The 18,524-nt window shown below is 41.5% G+C and overlaps 1 protein-coding gene across 5 annotated transcripts in view; it reads right to left on the bottom strand.

Annotated features, from left to right (window-relative positions):
* The window catches only part of VWA3B (von Willebrand factor A domain containing 3B), a 225,073-nt gene that overhangs the window by 124,902 nt on the left and 81,647 nt on the right, over nt 1-18,524 (bottom strand). For all 5 annotated transcript variants that reach the window (XR_006815228.1, XM_045980137.1, XM_045980138.1 and 2 more), the window contains 4 exons: nt 17,044-17,234; nt 9,993-10,147; nt 4,961-5,099; nt 3,767-3,898 (listed from right to left, as the gene is read on the bottom strand). Coding sequence is in view for 4 of the 5 variants with exons in the window: in XM_045980137.1 (XP_045836093.1) it covers nt 3,767-3,898; nt 4,961-5,099; nt 9,993-10,147; nt 17,044-17,234 (617 nt within the window). In the remaining variant the exon portion in view is untranslated. The remainder of the gene's footprint in view (nt 1-3,766; nt 3,899-4,960; nt 5,100-9,992; nt 10,148-17,043; nt 17,235-18,524) is intronic.

Here is an 18,524-nt window from a genome sequence, read left to right as displayed (position 1 = left end):
AGGTCTCAAGTACACAACCTAACCCTAAACCTAAAAGAGCTACAGAAAGAACAGCAAAAAAAGACCTAAACCTAGAAAAAGAAGATAAATAATAAAGATCACAGCAGAAATCAATGAAATAGAAACCAAAAGAACAGTAGAACAGATAAACAAAACTAGGAGCTGGTTCTTTGAAAGAATGAATAAGATTGAAAACCCCCTAGCCAGACTTATCAAAAAGAAAAGAGAAAGGACCCAAATTAATAAAATCATGAATGAAAGAGCAGAGATCAAAATCAACCCAAAGAAATACAAACAATTATAAGAACATATTTTGACCAACGATACACCAGCAAATTTGACAATCTGGAAGAAATGGATGCATTCCTAGAGACATATAAACTACCAAAACTGAACCAGGAAGACATAGAAAACCTGAACAGACTCATAACCAGTAAGGAGATTGAAGCAGTCATCAAAAATCTCCCAACAAAAGAGCACGGCCAGATGGCTTCCCAGGGGAATTCTACCAAACATTTAAAGAAGAATTAATACCTATTCTCCTGAAGCTGTTCCAAAAAACTGAAATGGAAGGAAAACTTCCTAACTCATTTTATGAGGCCAGCATTACCTGATCCCAAAACCAGACAAAGACCCCACTGAAAAGGAGAATTACAGACCAATATCCTTGATGAACACAGATGCAAAACTTCTCATCAAAATACTAGCCAATAAGATCCAACAGTACATTAAAAGGATTATTCACCACGACCAAGTGGGATTTATTCCTGGACTGCAAGGTTGGTTCGACATCCGCAAATCAATCATTGTGATACAATACATTAATAAAAGAAAGAACAAGAACCATATGATAGTCTCAATAGATGCTGGAAAAGCATTTGACAAAGTACAGCAATCTTTTCTTGACCAAAACTCTTCACAGTGTAGGGATAGAGGGTACATACCTCAATATCATCAAAGCCACCTATGAAAAACCCACAGCAAATATCATTCTCAATGGGGAAAAACTGAGAGCTTTTCCCCTAAAGTCAGGAATATGGCAGGGATGTTCACTATTATTCAACATAGTACTAGAAGTCCTAGCCTCAGCAATCAGACAACAAAAAGAAAAAAAGGCATCCTAATTGGCAAAGAATTCAAACTCTCCCTCTTTGCAAATGATATGATACTTTATGTGGAAAATATAAAGGAGTTCCCTCCAAAACTGTTAGAACTCATACAGGAATTCAGTGAAGTGTCAGGATATAAAATCAATGCACAGAAATCAGTTGCATTTCTATACACCAACAGCAAGTCAGAAGAAAGAAAAATTAAGGAATCAATCCCATTACAATTGCACCCAAAACCATAAGACACCTAGGAATAAACCTAACCAAAGAGGCAAGGAATCTATACTCTGAAAACTATAAAGTACTTCATGAAAGAAATTGAGGAAGACACAAAGAAATGGAAAAACGTTCTATGCTCACGGATTGGAAAAATACTGTGAAAATGTCTATGCTACCTAAAGCAATCTACACATTTAATGCAATCCTTATCAAAATACCATCAATTTTTTTAAAAGAAATGGAACAAATAATCCTAAAATTTATATGGAACCAGAAAAGACCCCGAATAGCTAGAGGAATGTTGAAAAAGAAAGCCAAAGTTGGTGGCATCACAGTTCCAGACTTCAAGCTCTATAACAAAGCTGTGTGTAAGCCTGACGATTCACAAATATGTACCCCTGGGGCAAATAATACATTATATGTTAATAAAAATAATTTAAAAAACCTAAAAGGATTTCAAATTAAAAAGGTCACACACACACCCCAAAAAACTCCTTCAACATTTGGGCATCAGAAATGTAGCTCAGATGGTAAATAGTACAACTCTTCTCTCTGAGCCTCATCTCAATAGTCTTATTGACAAGCCCACTGTTCAGGGAATGTTGAAAAGATGGTAGAAAAGCTAGGAGAAAGCCAGACTGAGAATCACAGGAAAGATAGTTAGGAGTTAATGCCTCCTGGTCCAAAAGCCTTGAGCCAGACTCTCTCCCCAACTACTGGGCAGACTCTGTCCCAGCTTGTGCTCCTCTGACCTTAGTACTGGCTATGCCTCCTTGAGGAACTACCACTTCGACACCAGCACATTGCAATGTCAGAATGCCTGAGTGGTAGTCCTGAATTCACTGGGTTGATTCCTGAGCCAAGCCAGTCAAAAGAATATAGAGAAATCTGGTCATCTTGAAAATAAATTTTGCACATTCAGTAAGCAAGCAAGAGACCTTCAGTGAAGATTTTTGAAGAGAACAGAATCACACTTTGAGTTTTAGCCATTTAGATGGCTGGTTCTATTCATTAATGATTTTTGTATAAAGCAGCACCCATTAATGTTTTTATCTAATGATATTATGTATATAATATCTTGTCATAACAAACCCTAAATTAGTGGGCTCTGAATTAACCATTACATATGGTCTGTAAAAGGAGGGACCATTTATCTCAAGTAACTTCACTGGTTAATCCTGGAAATGTATCAAGTTGAGTATGAATTGAATATTCTTTCCCAGGGTAAGGTGGCCAGTTAGATCAAGATCTTATAGGCATCATTATTTTTTTTAAAGATTTTATTTATTCGACAGAGATCACAAGTAGGCAGAGAAGCAAGCTCCCCGCTGAGCAGACCTTTTTTTTTTTAAGATTTTATTTATTTGACACACAGAGAGAGATCACAAGTAGGCAGAGAGGCAGGCAGAAAGAGAGAGGGAGAAGCAGGCTCCATGCTGAGCAGAGAGCCGGATGTGGGTCTTGATCCCAAGACCCTGAGATCATGACCTGAGCCAAAGGCAGAGGCTTAATTAACCATCTGAGCCACCCAGGTGCCCCAAATCTGGGACTTTAAACTCAGGTACTGAACTATTTTAAAGACATCTGTGATCAACATCTGACTTTTTGAAAAGAGCCCTTAGTTTCAATTTTAGCATATCTCAAGTATCTAGAATGCTATATGGTTCTGGAAAAAGAACTTTTTAAAAAATTAAGCTCAAGACAAGAAAAAAATTTAAGGAAAGGAAATTCCTTCCTAGTAGTTTGTGTAAATGCCAAGAGGGGTAGCTTTAAAGTTCTCTAAGTAAAAGGCAGGCCTGAAGAATTTATTTCACTTTCTCAACGTATCTTGTTGCTGCCCTCTCTAGCTTCTCGCCAGAACACTGGTGTGTTTCCACCAGTTCACTACTTTGGAACAAAATCCATAGTTAAAAATAGCTGCAATACACTATTTGAAACAATAATGAGGTTTCAGAAAGATCAAATCTGAAGGTTCGAGTACAAAAAAAATAAATTTTGAAATTTATCTTCATAAAGGGGCTGAGATCTGAGCCAAGAGCAGCTCTGGAAATGGTGTGTTATGAACAAAGTCTTATCTAAATGTTAGGATACTGACTCATGAGCTTAGATTAATATGACCATTGTAAAGAAAATGAGTTGTGTGAAACCCTGCCATCTTGACACCCAGAGCCCTTTGTTAAGAATTTCCATGGCATGGGGCGCCTGGGTGGCTCAGTGGGTTAAAGCCTCTGCCTTTGGCTCGGGTCGTGATCCCAGGGTCCTGGGATCAAGCCCCAAGCTCTCTCCCTGCCTGCCTCTCTGCCTACTTGTGGTCTTTGTCTGTCAAATAAATAAATAAAACCTTAAAAAAAAAAAGAAAAGAATTTCCATGGCATGATTAACTCAGCAGGTGATCAAGTCAGGCTTCTTCCCCCAGACACAGCCTCCATCTTTCTTACCTGAATGTCTCTAACCCAGGACTGAGCCCCTCTCAAATTATCTTCATTGACTTCAACAAGTTTTTCCTGCCAAGCAACTGCTTGGGCGTCAAACTGCACAAAATTGAATTTCCTTTTATATTTCAGCTGTTCCTGTAAGAGAATTATTATTTAACCATAACACCACTCAGATGTAAGATAAGGTTAGGACAGGTCATAGTTCAATAAATTTTTATCACTATGATATCTATTTTCAGTTCTGGAAGCTAAAAATTACATTTTAAAGAGAAAATCTTTTCTAATACAAAAAACATTTAAACAAAACTTCCACAATTTGGAGTACACCTTTACAAATGTATATACGTATGAATATGTATGTCACACACACACATAAGTTTTTCTATACAATGTAACATTAAATGTTGCTGTCTTTAATAGTAGCATTGACGGTATACCACATACTTCCAGTAAATGGAACCTGCTTAAGGAAGAGAAATCCAAAATGGTGTCACTGTTTCACTAATCATGTTTCATGAAGGCTTTATTTGGTTACACATCTATTCACGTGCCTCCTACCAGCCCATATTTCTCCATCAGAGATTTATCAAATTAAAACCTGTATTTTGTGAACACCTCCCACAATGACCTTCTGTGGTAACACTCCCATCAACACCACTAATTAGTGACAGCACCAGGGTACCCATCTGGAGGTGTGGGGACTCGGAGTGAGGAAAGCAGTCTGCTTCAGGTCACACCAGTCAGCGGCAGCACAGATGGAGTAAGACCTGGAAGCTCCTAACAACCAGCCTGTACTCCTTCCACACATCAGTTTTTTGGCGCCACTGCACGCAACACCGCTAATAAATACTGGAGATTAAAATAAAAATGCTCTGGTGACAGAGCATCTGGGAAACAATGGAGATGTGTGCACACCACAGGTTTCAGGACAGAGGAAACCTGAAGCAGTGGACACTGAAACTCCCTTAGCAACCCACAGGTTATAGAAGGACCCTGCTGTAGGACGGGTCTGCTTGCAAAGAACTGATGATTCTCTAAGTGGCAAAAGGGAACTTTTCTCTAAAGTGGCTCTCCTGTGAATGTCCGGGTGCCGACCTTGCCTGTGTACCTCTCATAACCAGTGCAGGTGAAGGCTGCTGTGGATGTGTTCATGACACAAAGGTCCCCAAACCCATGCACCTGACCGCCCCGTCTAACCTCTATAAACTGGATGATCTTGTCCTTCACCAAGTCAAGTTTGCTCTTCATTGAGTGAGATGTATCAATAAGGACATATACGCAATCACTGGGTACTTTTCCAAAGAGGAATTGACTTCTATCCTGTAGCCACTTAATCCTAGGCAAGAAAAAGGTTGGAAGTGAATTTTTAGAGCCTGTGGGCAGTATCGGCATCTTCCTAAGAACTTAGTAATACATCTATAGAGGTCAAGCTGTGCTGTATTGCTTATGCACAATCTTCTGTGAGCGGATTACTCACTTGGAGGGTTTTCTGTGGAAAATTCTGTATTTGGACTAGCTCTCTCCCACCAGCCCCCTCCACTTCCCCATCATCAATCCAAAACAGCTAGAAAAATCAATAGGACAGAAAAATAAATCCAATACTGGGTTCCAAAGCCAAAAGTAAACTACTTCCTGTCATCTGATAGTTTGAATCCCTCAGCTATGACTTCAGACCATTTGTTCTTTTAACCCTGCTGACTACAGTCAAGTTAGTCATGCCAGCACATTCCTGAAACTTCACTGAAGCTTTTGGACAGTATCAAGCAACCCCAGATCCCTCTAATAACTAAGCATCAGAAAGTTGTATGAGCAGGACTACTTCTATGATCGGGACTGAGGTGCCCACAACAGGATGTAAATTAAGTTCAAATCCTCAGGAGGAGGAGGGGGCAGGGCAAATGAAAAAAGTATTTGAAACTGACTTCAGAGTTTACCAAGGCTAGGCAACTACAATTTGTAGGGCAAATACTGAAGGAGAGGTTGTTGCATAGAAGCAGGGAGAGTGGAGAGGAATGGAGAAAGAGAGGGAAAAGGGGGGAAGAGAATGGGCTCTGGCCATCTGCAGAGAGTGCCCTAAAGATTTTGGCTAAGTAATGATCAGCACATGCATGTGAAGAAACTCTGAAAGCTAAGGAACAAATCACCATAACAGTAAGTAGATCAACACCTCAGAGTTAACACGGGGTTATTTCATGTTCCAAACAACCAGAGTGGGAAACCTCCTTAATACATGGGACATTAAGTCCTCATAAGGGTACTGATTTAGTAGTAGAACCAAATTAGCCCTGAACTAAAGGCTGCCCTAGACCTTACTTGCTCTTAAAAGTAATCTCCAGTGATTCCAAGAAACATAACTACATCATAGGACATGTATTTTAAAATACAGCAAAACTCAGTACCCAAAAACTTCAAATTCAAAATGTCTGCATTCCAGTAAAAAATTACCAGCCATGTAAAGAAATAGGAAAATATGACCCATAATCAGAAGAAAAACGGATCAACAGAAACAGACCCTAAAATAACACAAATGCTGGAATTAGTAGAAAAGGATGTTACACAGCTGTTATAAACACAATCCATATGTTCAGCAAAGTAAAGTATAAGCAGAACAAGGACAGAAATGGAAAATATAAAAGGAAACTTACAGAGATGCACAATTACCAAAATGAAAAATACACTACATGGTATTAACAGACACGACACTAGCAGATCAGGGGACCTTAAGAAAGACATTGTAATAGGAAGCAATTTAAAATGAAACACAGAGGGGGGAAAAAGCCTTAAAAAAACCCACAAAGAATAAGCAACACATGGAACAATAGCAAGGAGTCCAACATATATATAGAAAGAAAGATGGAAGGAGAAAGACGGAAACAGAAAAAATATTTGGAGAAATATGACCAAATGTTTCCAATTTTGGTAAAACAATAAACCCATATATACAAGCTCAAAGAAACTAAACAGAAGAAAAATGAAAAAATAAAAACCACCAACACATACCATAATACGTAATTTGAAATCCAACAATAAAGATAAAAAAAGCACCCAGAGACAACATAAAAATAATAGTTTTCATCACAAATCAAGAAAGCCAAAGGACAATGAAGAAATATTTTTAAATTCCTGAAATTATAAAACGGTATACCCACAATTCTATATAAAGCAAAACAAAAAAAAAAAACCTCTTTCAAAACAGGAAGTAAATTAGTCTTTCAGACTAAAACACCTGAGGTAATTCATTACCAACAGACCTCCATTAGGATCTATACAAAACAATAAAGAGCCACAGAAATATCAAATATGTGGACAAAAACAAAATACATTAATTCTCATTTTAAGTCTATTTATATGACAGTTGATTGTTTATAATGTATTATGGGTTTATTGCATATGGAAATAAATTGTAGGACAACAAAAGAAAAGACAGAAGGGGTCAATGGAAGTTGTAAGATTTTTATGATATAGATGAAGTGAAATATTATTTGAAAGTAGACTGCGGCAAGTTAAAGATATATACTATAAACGCTAAAGCTATCATACACACAACAAAACAAAACAGAGAGAGAGTTTATAAGCCAACAGTCACGATAAAATGCAATCATAAAAAAATGCTCCAACAAAAGAAGGTAGAAGAGTAAAAAGGGAACAAAGAACAGGTGAGACAAAAAACAAACAGCAAGATCTTAGATTTAAATCCAACCAAATAGGGGCGCCTGGGTGGCTCAGAGGGTTAAGCCTCTGCCTTTGGCTCAGGTCATGGTCTCAGGTTCCTGGGATCGAGCCCCGCATCAGGCTCTCTGCGCGGTGGGGAGCCTGCTTCCCTCTCTCTCTCTGCCTGCCTCTCTGCCTACTTGTGATCTCTCTCTGTGTCAAATAAATAAAATCTTTAAAAAAATAAAAATAAAAAAATCCAACCAAATAAATAATCACATTAAATGGAAATGATCTTTTTTTTTAAGATTTTATTTTTTTTTTATTTGACAGAGAGAGAGAGAGAAAGAGAGAGAGAGTGGGAGGGGCAGAGGGAGAAGCAGACTCCCTGCTGAGTAGGGAGACCAATGCAGGGCTTGCTCCCAGGACCCTGGGATCATGACCAGAGCCGAAAGTAGACGCTTAACCGACTGAGCCACCCAGCCACCCAGTGGAAATGATCTTAATACTCCCATCAAAAGGCAGAGATTAGAAACAGCTATTATCAAAATGACAAAATATAATAAGTGTTGGCCAGGATGTGGAGAAAAGGGAACCCCTCATGCATGTTGGTGAGAATGTAAATTGGTACAGCTACTGTGGAAAAGAGTATGGAGGTTTCTCAAAAATTAAAAATAAAAGGGGTGCCTGGGTGTCACAGTCAGTTAAGCATCCAACTCTTGGTTTTTGCCCAGGTCATGATCTTAGGGTCATGAGATCAAGCCCTATGTCAGACTCCATGCTCGGCATGGAGTCTACCTGAGAGTCTCTCTCTTTCTTTCTCTGTCCCTCATGCTTGTGTATGCTCTCTCTCTCTAAAATAAATAAACAAATAAATATTAAGAAAAAAAAATAGAAAAACCACACAATCCAGAATTCTGCTTCTGAGTACTTATCCAAAAAAGAGAACACTAACTCAAAAAGATATATGCACCCCTATGTTTGTTTACTGCAGCATTATTTACAATAGCCAAGACAGGGAAACAACGCAAGTGTCCATTAATAGGTGAATTGATAAAAAGATATGACATATCTCTATATATAATTCAGCCATAAGAAAGAATGAAATCTTGCCATTTTCAACACATGGACCTTGAAGGCAATATACTAAGTGAGGTAAGTCAGAGAAAGACATCATCTTTCTTATATGCGGCTCTTTCCATAGTGTGGCTGTTGTGGACATTGCTGCTATAAACATTCGGGTACACGTGCTCATTTGGATCACTACAGTTGTATCTTTAGGGTAAATACCCAGTAGTGCGATAGCTGGGTTGTAGGGTAGCTCTATTTTCAACTATTTGAGGAACCTACATACTATTTTCCAGAGTGGCTATACCATCTCGCATTCCCATCAAGAGTGTAGGAGGGTTCCCCCTTCTCCGCATCTTCTGGAAAACAGAAGAGGGGAGAGAATTTCCCAACAAACCTTGACACTTGGGGGGTGGAGAGGGACAAAGAGACCTGGCAGGGACCGAGTGGAGTGTCTTTTAAACAGAATCCTTTTTCCCAGGCCTGAAATACAAACTACTCTCCCCAAAAGTCAGCCCCAAAACCATTAGCAGAGAAGACTCCAGACCAAAGGATTGTTTGTTCTGAGTTACCCATCACCAGCTGGATTTTGAGAAACTGGGGCTCTAGAGAGTTCATAGAAGGGCAGACAGGGATCTGCTGCTGGTGACTTTGTAACAGAAAACATGGAAGGATGGAGGCAACTCTCATTTTTAAGTGACTATTGCAGGCTGGATACTAGCCTATACTCATTAAATTTGGCATCTAATCTAAAACATAGAGCAATTTACAAATGGCACTATTATTCCCACTTTAAAAATGCAGAAACTGATGCATAAAGACATTAAGTAACTTGCCCAGGGTCACATAGCAAGTGGCAGAGCTGGTAATAGAATCCAGGTCTATCTGACCTCAGAGGCCATGCACCTAAATGGATTTGGTCTTGGTGGTCTAAGCTGTCCTCTGGCAGCAGGGAGGTGAAAGCATTAACTTAGATCATCCCCATGGGGCTGAAGCTGAGGTCACAGCATTAGCAGGTCAGATACACTAGCACTGGAAGACTTTAAGAACCAGCAGTGTTGTGAGGGAGTCCGTGAAGTTATTTTTAGCTGCATGTACACGATTCCATTGTATTCACATATCTTACAACATTGTTAAAAGTTGTCCTGAAGTGCAATATCCAAGAATACAGAGGACAGGTGTAATACAATCTGCAGTATACCTACGGCCCACAAAAAAATGCAAGACATTAGCGGAAGCATTCCTTAGCCTCCTACAGTGATGCGCACCAACATAACCGCCTTTGTTTGCTGTTTTTAAGAGTCTGTACTGGCACCAAGGCAGCTTGGAATAGGATCCAAACATCCCCCTTTATTGCTAACAAGGCCACCAGCAAGCCATCTCAGATGGTAACCCTGACTGAGCAATGTCAACTGGCTGTTTCTCATGGTTAAGCTTTTACGAGGAGATCAAGCAGATTTGAATTTCAAGAGAGACTAAACCACTCGTACCGTCCTGCAAATATACCAACCTCCTCTGAATCTGGGCAAGGACTGTGCGGATTCTCTCACTGTACCATGTATACTTCTCCTTGGTAACACAGACGTGGACCAAGCTCCCATCCTTCCAGGGAGCATGGACAAATCTACTGCAGTATTTCGCATGGACAGTCTTCTTGTTGGTCTCCTAAGGAAAAGACAAAGGACGGAAGACCTCAGACCATTCAGAGTCATCTCCAGATGGTATCCCATTTCTGCCTTATTTATTTAGTTTTTAGCATTCACTCCCATGGTAAAATCATTCAACTGCCGGTTCAACAAAACATGTACTGGGGCCTGCTCTATGTGGAGACCTGTGTCAGATATCAGGCATCATGGTCAGAAACACAGTGCAATCCCATCTCGGGCTCAGAGAAGATGTTTCCAGCAGGGAAACACATGCTCGCTCGCTCATTCTCTCTCTCTCTCTCTCACACACACACACACACACACACATACACACAGAGTTAGAAAGGCAGAGTACTAGATGCTGGGATGAGACAATAATACCTGGGCAATCTGGGAAAGATGAAAGCATCCTCATGGACTAGAGGGTCAGGAGGACTATCTAGAGGAGGTGGGACTTGAGATTCACAGAGAGCATCTTTCCATCGTTACTCCCAGCCCCAAATGAAGAAAGGTAGCTGAGAACCCCCATTCCACACCTAGCACCCTCTACTGGTACATACAAAACTGGCCTGAGGGCAATGGTTTCCCACACAGAGAGCTCACACAACTGATTTATGAGTTTATCAAACATGACTCTAAGCCACCAGCAATCCAGTCTTGTAGGCAGCACCAATAAAATCCATAAACAAAGACCAAAATTCCTGCCTTTGTGGAGCTCACATTACAGGGAAGAGCCAGATAATAAACAATTACACAACGGGTCAGATGATGACAAGTGCTATGGAAGACAACAGAGAACAGGGGATGGGAGGATGAAGAAGTTAAAACCTGAAAAAAAAAAAAAAAGCCCTAAGAGAAGAATAAATATGAATAGAGAGCCGCAGGAACAAGGAGTGTGACCGTATGGAGGTCCTGGGGCAAGTCTGAGGACACAGCAAGTACAAAAGCCCTGAGGTAAGAGTAAGAGTCTGCCTGGCATGTCTGTAAAAGTTTAGGAAGGCGGATGCACTTGAAACCCAGTGAGCTAAGGGAAGGAGTAAGATGAAGCCAGAGTAGTATGAGGAGGAGGGCCGGAAGCAGACTACATAAAGTCCAGTTGCTAGTGGAAGTGACTGGCTTCTCCTCTGAGTGAAAAAGGAACTACCCAAGGGCTTTAACATGAGAAGTGACACATTTTTTAAAATTAAGAGATGACTGACATATAACATTATATTACACATACAATATTTTTTGATATATGCCTATAGTAAAAAATGATTACAATTAATTTAGGTAACACCACCACAAAGTCACAAATTTTTTCCTGTGATGATCTATATATTTTAAGATCTACCCTCTTAGACAGTGACATGATTTATAGTTTTAAGTTTTATTTATAATTTTTAAACTTAATTTATAAAAATATCATTTTAAAGGATACTGTGGTAGGGCACTTTGGTGGCTCAGTCGTCTAAGTGACCGACTCTTGATTTCAGGGTTGTGAGTTTGAGCCCTGCTTTGGGCTCTATGCTAGGCATGGAGCGGACTTAAAAAATAAATAAATAAGGAAAAGATACTGTGGTTACTCTGTTGAGAATAGATGTGAAGAATCAAGGGCAAAAGCAAGGGGTCAGGAGATCAGTTAGGTGGCATGGACCAGGGGTAGTTTTGAAAGTGGTAAGAAGTGGTCAGATTCTGGGTTATAGACACGTTATAAAGATAGAACTAACAGCATTTAATGAGAGATCAGATGTGGGTATGAGATAAAAGAGAGGACTTAAGGAATGACTCTATAGTTTTCAGCCCAGAGAACTATAAAAATAGAGTTGCAATGAACTGACGGGAGGAAGATTATGGAAGAGTAGCCTTGAAGGGGAAGATCTGGACCTGTACCTGATGTGCTAGGTTCAAGGGGCCTATCAGACATCCCAGTGACATGGCAAGTAGTCTGGTGGAGACGAGGGAAGGACTCAGGGCGGAGATTCAAATGTGGAAGTCGCCAGCATGCACACAGTATTAAAAGCCACAGACTAGATGAGATCATGTAGAGAATGGTTATGGAGAGAGAAGAGGTCTGAGGACTGTACCTTGAGGTCCTTCAGCATTTAGAGGCTGAGGACATGGGAAAGAAGCAAAGAACACCAACACAGAAAATTCAGTAGGAGGAAACAGGATAGTGTGCTGCTCTCTCCAAGCAAAAGAAGTCCAAAGAAGTAACCAACTGTATCAAATGTTGATAGTAGGTCAAGTAAGAGTGAGACTGGGAACCGACCCCTGGATTTAGCGGTTCAGGTATCCCTGGAAGAGTGGGTTTTGGTGGAGAGGGAGCTTTGCCCAGTTGGAGTGCATTCATGAAGGCATGGGAAACTGCAAGACTGGAGACAGGGAACACATAAAATTCCTGAGGCGCTGAATTCTAAAGAGGTGCAGAGGAACGAGACAAATGAAGTAGAACCAGAGATAAATATGTGGGTCAAGAAACTTTTGGGGGGTTCTTTGCCAAGAGAGAGTGCAACTAGGGAGCAGGGAAGGGGCCGAGGGAGAGAGGGAGTGAGAATCTCAAGCAGGCTCCACACCCAGGGCTCCATCTCACAACCCTGAGATCATGACCTCAGCTGAAATTAAGTTAGATGCTTAACCAACTAAGCCACCAAGATACCCCCAAAAACTGTATTTTTAAGATGTGAGGAAGAACACCATGTTTGCATGCTGGTGGGAAAGATCCAGAATGAGAACAATATCAATGATATAGAAAGGAGGAGAATGAGTGAATGGGGAATAAGGATCAGTGAACACATTGAGGGGTTTAGACCTTCAACAAAACTGAGGACAATTCCACCATCCTAGAAGATATGAGGGTAGAACATATAGGTGCAAATGCTGGGGGATTTGTACATATGAGGTGGATGATCATGGATGTTCACTGCAAGTTCAGTGATATGAGAATCCAGGGTCACTTGCTGAGAGTGAGCAAAGAAGAGAAGATATTTGAAGTCTGAGGAGAAAAGAGCAGACATCAGAATAAGCATCTAAGTGGACGGGAAAAGCACAGGAGGACTGGGGGCAGCACAAGAGATCCATGTAAAGTCAGAGGTCAGGAATTTAAAGGGAAGCCAGGCACTTTGGCTATGCTTTTCTCTGATTTCTTCTGATGCAGTCTATAAGGCAGAAAAGGCTGAGAGTTGAATTTAACCAGGGTTGGGGTTTCACAGATGAGCGCAATAATATAAGAGAGGAAAGTTGAGCATGTATGAGAGGGACAAAAGGATAAAGAGAACAGAGAACAGGGAGTAGAAACAACAAAATGTATAATCCCGGTGGGGATTCCAAAGATTGGAATTAGGGTAGTAGAGGAAATGACCTTAAAAAAAGAGGTCAGAAAGTGGGACCTTCGGAATTATATGGGTTATAATGGAGGCAGCGTTATTTGTAATTACAAGGTCAAGGGGATGCCTATGGCAGAAGAGGTAGAGAGTGGGTGTTAGGAGGAAGTCATTGGAGAAGAGGAGGTCAGAGAAATGAAATGTCAGGGTCTGGGAAGGGTCATTTTCATGGGATTGACATTAAAAATGGCTGGAGCCAGTGACAGTAAGCCAGAAGCTATAATCTTCAATTACTGGTGGGGATGACCTGGGGCTCAGAAAAGGTGAGTCACAGCGGGTGTCGTGGGGGTCCTTCTGATGACATGGGAAGAGGGAGGGAGAATGACCAAAAAATAGCAATGAGCAATGAGCCACCTACCTCTGCTGCCCACAGGTCCAAGGCAAATGGAGAGAAACCTCTCTCTGAGGTCCTCTGAGGTCCTCGAGAACCCAGATAAGCAGGCAAAGGGAACACTGCAGGGCACTTACTATCGTGGTGTACTGACGACTTCTAGTGCCAGAGGGTAGAGTGGAGGGAATTTAGGAGGCAAAGAGGAATGGAGGAGGCTCAGAGAAGGGATGTCAGAGCCACAAAGGGATCAGAATTGAGAGGTCTGGTGGTGACTGAGATGAGATCACTCCTGATGTTCCCAAGACAGGCATCAGGGGAACCACATCTCAGGCACAGCACAAAGATGGAAAGAGAAAGACGTCCTCTCTCTTATTCTTACCATGTTCTTGTCACCCAAGAGTTTTCCCTATGCTCCATCCTGTCACATGGCCTTTTCCAACTGTGCCTTATGCGCTCCCATATGGAAACACACCAGACCATATGGTATGTGAATGCAGGTGGCAGACAGCAGAGTGTCAGAATGGGAAAAATGCAGTGTGAGGGCCCAGCAGATAGGAGGTCAAACCCTGCCATCCCATGGCCTAACCTCTCAGAGGCCCTGTGACTTTGTCTTCTTGTGTGTACTAAGAGAGCACAAATATTCACCTTATGTATCAAGCACCCAAGCATTCCATAAATGCTCATTTCTGATTCACAACATTTGCAATCTAAAAAAAGAAGGAAGGTAGCATCTACCGGGCATCTCCTAACCAGGCCCTGTGCCCAGACATGCATTTTTTAATTTGGATTTTATACCACTCATTTTATGGATGTGGAAAGTAAGACTCAAAACAGTGAAATTATTTGCTCAGCATCTCATAATCAGTTAACTGGAGAAGTAGCATTTACATGGGTTCTTCTCACGCCAAATCCAGACCACAAGGCCTGACACCTAGGAAAAGCTCAGTAAATATCTGTTAGAGGAATAAATGGTGAGACTAGGTGGGTTTGTGAACATCAAGGCCGGCTTTGTGCACCCACAGCATTAGCACTTATGAATGAAATGTGACTTAGGGGTGCCCCCAACTTGACCTGGATCCTCTAACGGGAAATGCATTTTTGTCTCCTCTTCATACATGTTTGTCTGTCTTAGAAACAACGCAGAGCAAGGCCTTCTTAGTCACTTATTTCTCAGTGTCAACAAGGTACTTGGATCCATCCCTACAAACCAGTTTTTATAGTTACAAGTTTGAAGGGTCTGGGGGAACCCTCAATGATCAACTTATTTCACAGATTCGTGATTCCCTACCTCACACACATCACAAATTTAGGTGTAAATCTAGGTTCAGCTTTGCAGCCCCAAATACCGAAAATAAAACTTTCCCTTATTCATCAATGGCTGTGAATGAAGACAGCTGTCCTGTACACTTCTCAACTTCTACTTCTCTACTGTTTTTTAGCAAAAGAAATTTGAGGTAAAATTCCTCATTTATAAGCCAGACTCTGCAAACCATCCCTGTTAAGATTTCATTCAAAATTGTCAAGAAAGAATAAGGAGAAACCAGTCTTAGAGACAGGCTTGAACATGACACAACATCACCAGCTCGCGGTAAGCTATAGGTTTCAACTGACAGGCACTGATATTGGTAAATATTCAGGGCCTAATGTATTGTATTTTAAAAGTGAAAATCTACTTATGAACGATTTCCTGAACTAATAACATTACTGAATAATGACCACAAAATCAGAAAACTGTGCTGGGGGAGGAAATCCACAAATGAGATTTCCCTGCAATATGGCAATTACTCCTCATCCTGGTCTACAAGCAAGGAAACAACTCTTCCGTCCATTTTGCGTTTTTCTTTTTCTTTTCATTTCCTTTTTATACATTTATTTTCTTGAGAGAGTCAGAGAATGCGAGTGGAAGAGGGAGAGAGAGAATCTTAAGCAGGCTCCATACTCAGAGTGGAGTCCAATACTAGGCTCAGTCTCACGACATGGAGATCATGACCTGAGTCGAAATCAAGAGTCAGACACTTAACCAACTTGGCCTCCCAAGTGCCCCAGTTCTGTATTTTTCTCATCCAGTTTTTACACTGTCCTCCTTGTAGTTCATTGTAAACACATGGCAACAAGAGGGCTAAAACACCACATCGTGTGGCTGATGGAGCCCCCAAGGAAGGGCCTTTCCTCAGGAAGACCTATTGAGCCCATCGGCCAGCCAGTCTAAGGCGTGGCAAAGAGACTGGGGTTTCACCTCTGTAGGCTTTGGAGAACACATAAAGTGACAGTGTATCTGAGGACCTTGATTTCCTCTCTAGCAGCCTGCTCTGTTGCTCACATTTGGGTTTTCCCTTCATAATGTGGACCTGGGCCTTTATTACCTTCTAAAAGAACTTTCCTACAGTTTTAGAAACAGAATATTCACTTTATTCTGATATTGTTTCGTAGTATGGTACCTTCTCATCTTTCCATAATGCTAAACTTTTGATAGTTTTCTGAGTCTGTCTACACATCAGTGTTTCTCCAAGTATGGCCTCTGGACCAGCAGCCTCGGCAGCATCTGGGCCCCACCTCAAACCCACTGATTCATGCGTGCTAAAGTTTTAGGAGCCACTCGTTCATTATCCTTCAGTTGTGAGCCAGAGTCCGGCACTTTGAGAAGCTGTATTCCTTTCAGACCTATTGACACAATGGAACTATACCTTTCAAAAGTTTTAAATATATACCTTTCCAGTGCTATAATCCCTTAGAAGATCTGAGTTTATATTTACTGAGAATCAACTATATGCTGCCCGTAGTCACAAGACTAATGCATCTTTAAGAAAGTAACAATACAAGAGGACCATAGAGATGCCTGCTTTGGGATTCTTCACCAGCCGTTTCTCTCTTCCGTTCAATATGGGGGGAAAGGGGGCTTCTCCTTTGTAAAGGCTGAATAATTCTGAGACTCATAATGCCTGAATTTCTAAAAACCCAGCTCCTGGTCTATGTATGATTACTTTATAATCCACTTATGTTCAGAAACCATTCCCAGACTTGGTCTCCACACCCCCCACGTACCATTCAGAGACATGCAAGGTGGGAAACACAAGGCTACCTTCCTTCAGGGAAACCAAGCTGGTTTCCTTCCATGCTGTCTCTCAACCTTGGTCTTGCCCCGGGTTCTGATCTGAGGGAGGCCTTCCCCAGCCAGAACATCAAGAGAAACCACAGCCTGGCCCAGCAGTTTACTTCACTCACCGCACTGGTCTGCACGGACTCATCCTCTGGTTTGGCTTTCACATCAATGACTCCATCAGCATGGCGGAAGCAGCAGTCAGCAAGGACATCATAAAAGGTCAGCTTCTGGGCTTTCAAGCCATATTTCTGAAGCCACTTCTTGGAGTCCCAGGTGTCCTCTAAGTTTGACTCATTCTTGACAGAGGTTGCTCCTGATATTTTTGGAATTACAGTTCATCAGTACAGTTCATATTCTAGAAGTCATTTGTACTGCACCCTCAACTTAGTATTTACTGAGCTAGAACATGTTCTTTGTCAGATCACATTCTTTTCCGGAAGCATGCTTTCCAAATCAGGACTGCAAAGAATTAGTTCAAAAGACCAGAATGCAGGAATCTGCTGCTTTTCATCCTACTTCCTTCTCTACCTAAGTTGCCTACCCCATGTGTCTGTGGAGATGGCTAACAAACCAAGGCCATGTGTCAGGAGAGCATTAAACTTGGGGTCAGAAGTTTTGGGTTCAAGTCATGACTCCACCACTTATGACTTGGCTAAGTTGCTCAAATCTAGGTGAGTCACAGCACTTAACCTCTCTGAGCTTCAGCAGAATTCTCCACCTACAGATTGAAGATAGTGTCTGCTTGGCCTTCCTAAGTGTGTTGAAAGGATTCAATGAGAAAAGTCATGTGAAAGTGCTTTGTGGTGAGTGGGGATGAGAATTAGGGGCATGTAACTTGTGTTGAGGTAGAAGTCCATCAACCAGAGAAGGCTGGCAGGCTGCCTTCCAGGAGCGCTGCTGTTAGCTTTGGTGAATCTATTCTGATTTAGAGCCTGGCCCTCAACTCAGCAGGCTCAGTAACCTCCTATAGTCAGCTCGAGCACCTAGAGCTGTATCTATAACTTACTGTAGACAGGCTCACAAGTTAAAGTGCAACCAGAATGATAATTGTCCAAATAGTCCCAGACTTCTACGCCTTCTCTTGGTGTTTTCCAAAGGTCATCTATACTCTTTAAGTAGGGGGGAGGTGCTCTGTTAGCTGAGCAGAACACCCTGTAACAGAAAAGTCTTCATTTAGGTGGCTCAAACCACTACTGCCACCTAAAGGAGTATCTGGGGGTGGGCACAGAAGAAGGGGTGAGCAAATCTAAAGTTGAGAAGGAGGCATTGGCGTCTAGAGTGGGCTTGCACTGCACTGCACACCATTCCTCCCAACCCCATGCTCCATGGTAGCACACTGGTAGGGTAAAATTGACCATGCTGGGAGTATTTACAGAATCTGGAAATCTGAGTTTTATTACTGCAGTGAGTGGACTGGCAAACATTTATCTGAATGCCACAAGAAGGAAGGCAGAAAGGACCGTAAGCTTTTAGTCCCACTGAGACCAGCAGAGCTCCAGGAGGACCAACAGAGGATGCTGGGCAAAGAGATGGTGTTTTTTTTTTAAACAACGTCCCACTGCATATTAGGTCCACCAGACCTACAAAGTATATTTCCACTCAG

The sequence above is a fragment of the Meles meles genome, chromosome 16 (assembly GCF_922984935.1).
Source record: "Meles meles chromosome 16, mMelMel3.1 paternal haplotype, whole genome shotgun sequence".
NCBI lineage: Eukaryota > Metazoa > Chordata > Mammalia > Carnivora > Mustelidae > Meles > Meles meles.
The sequence above is the reverse complement of the archived record's forward strand: the minus strand, read 5'-3'. Positions and strand labels throughout refer to the sequence as shown.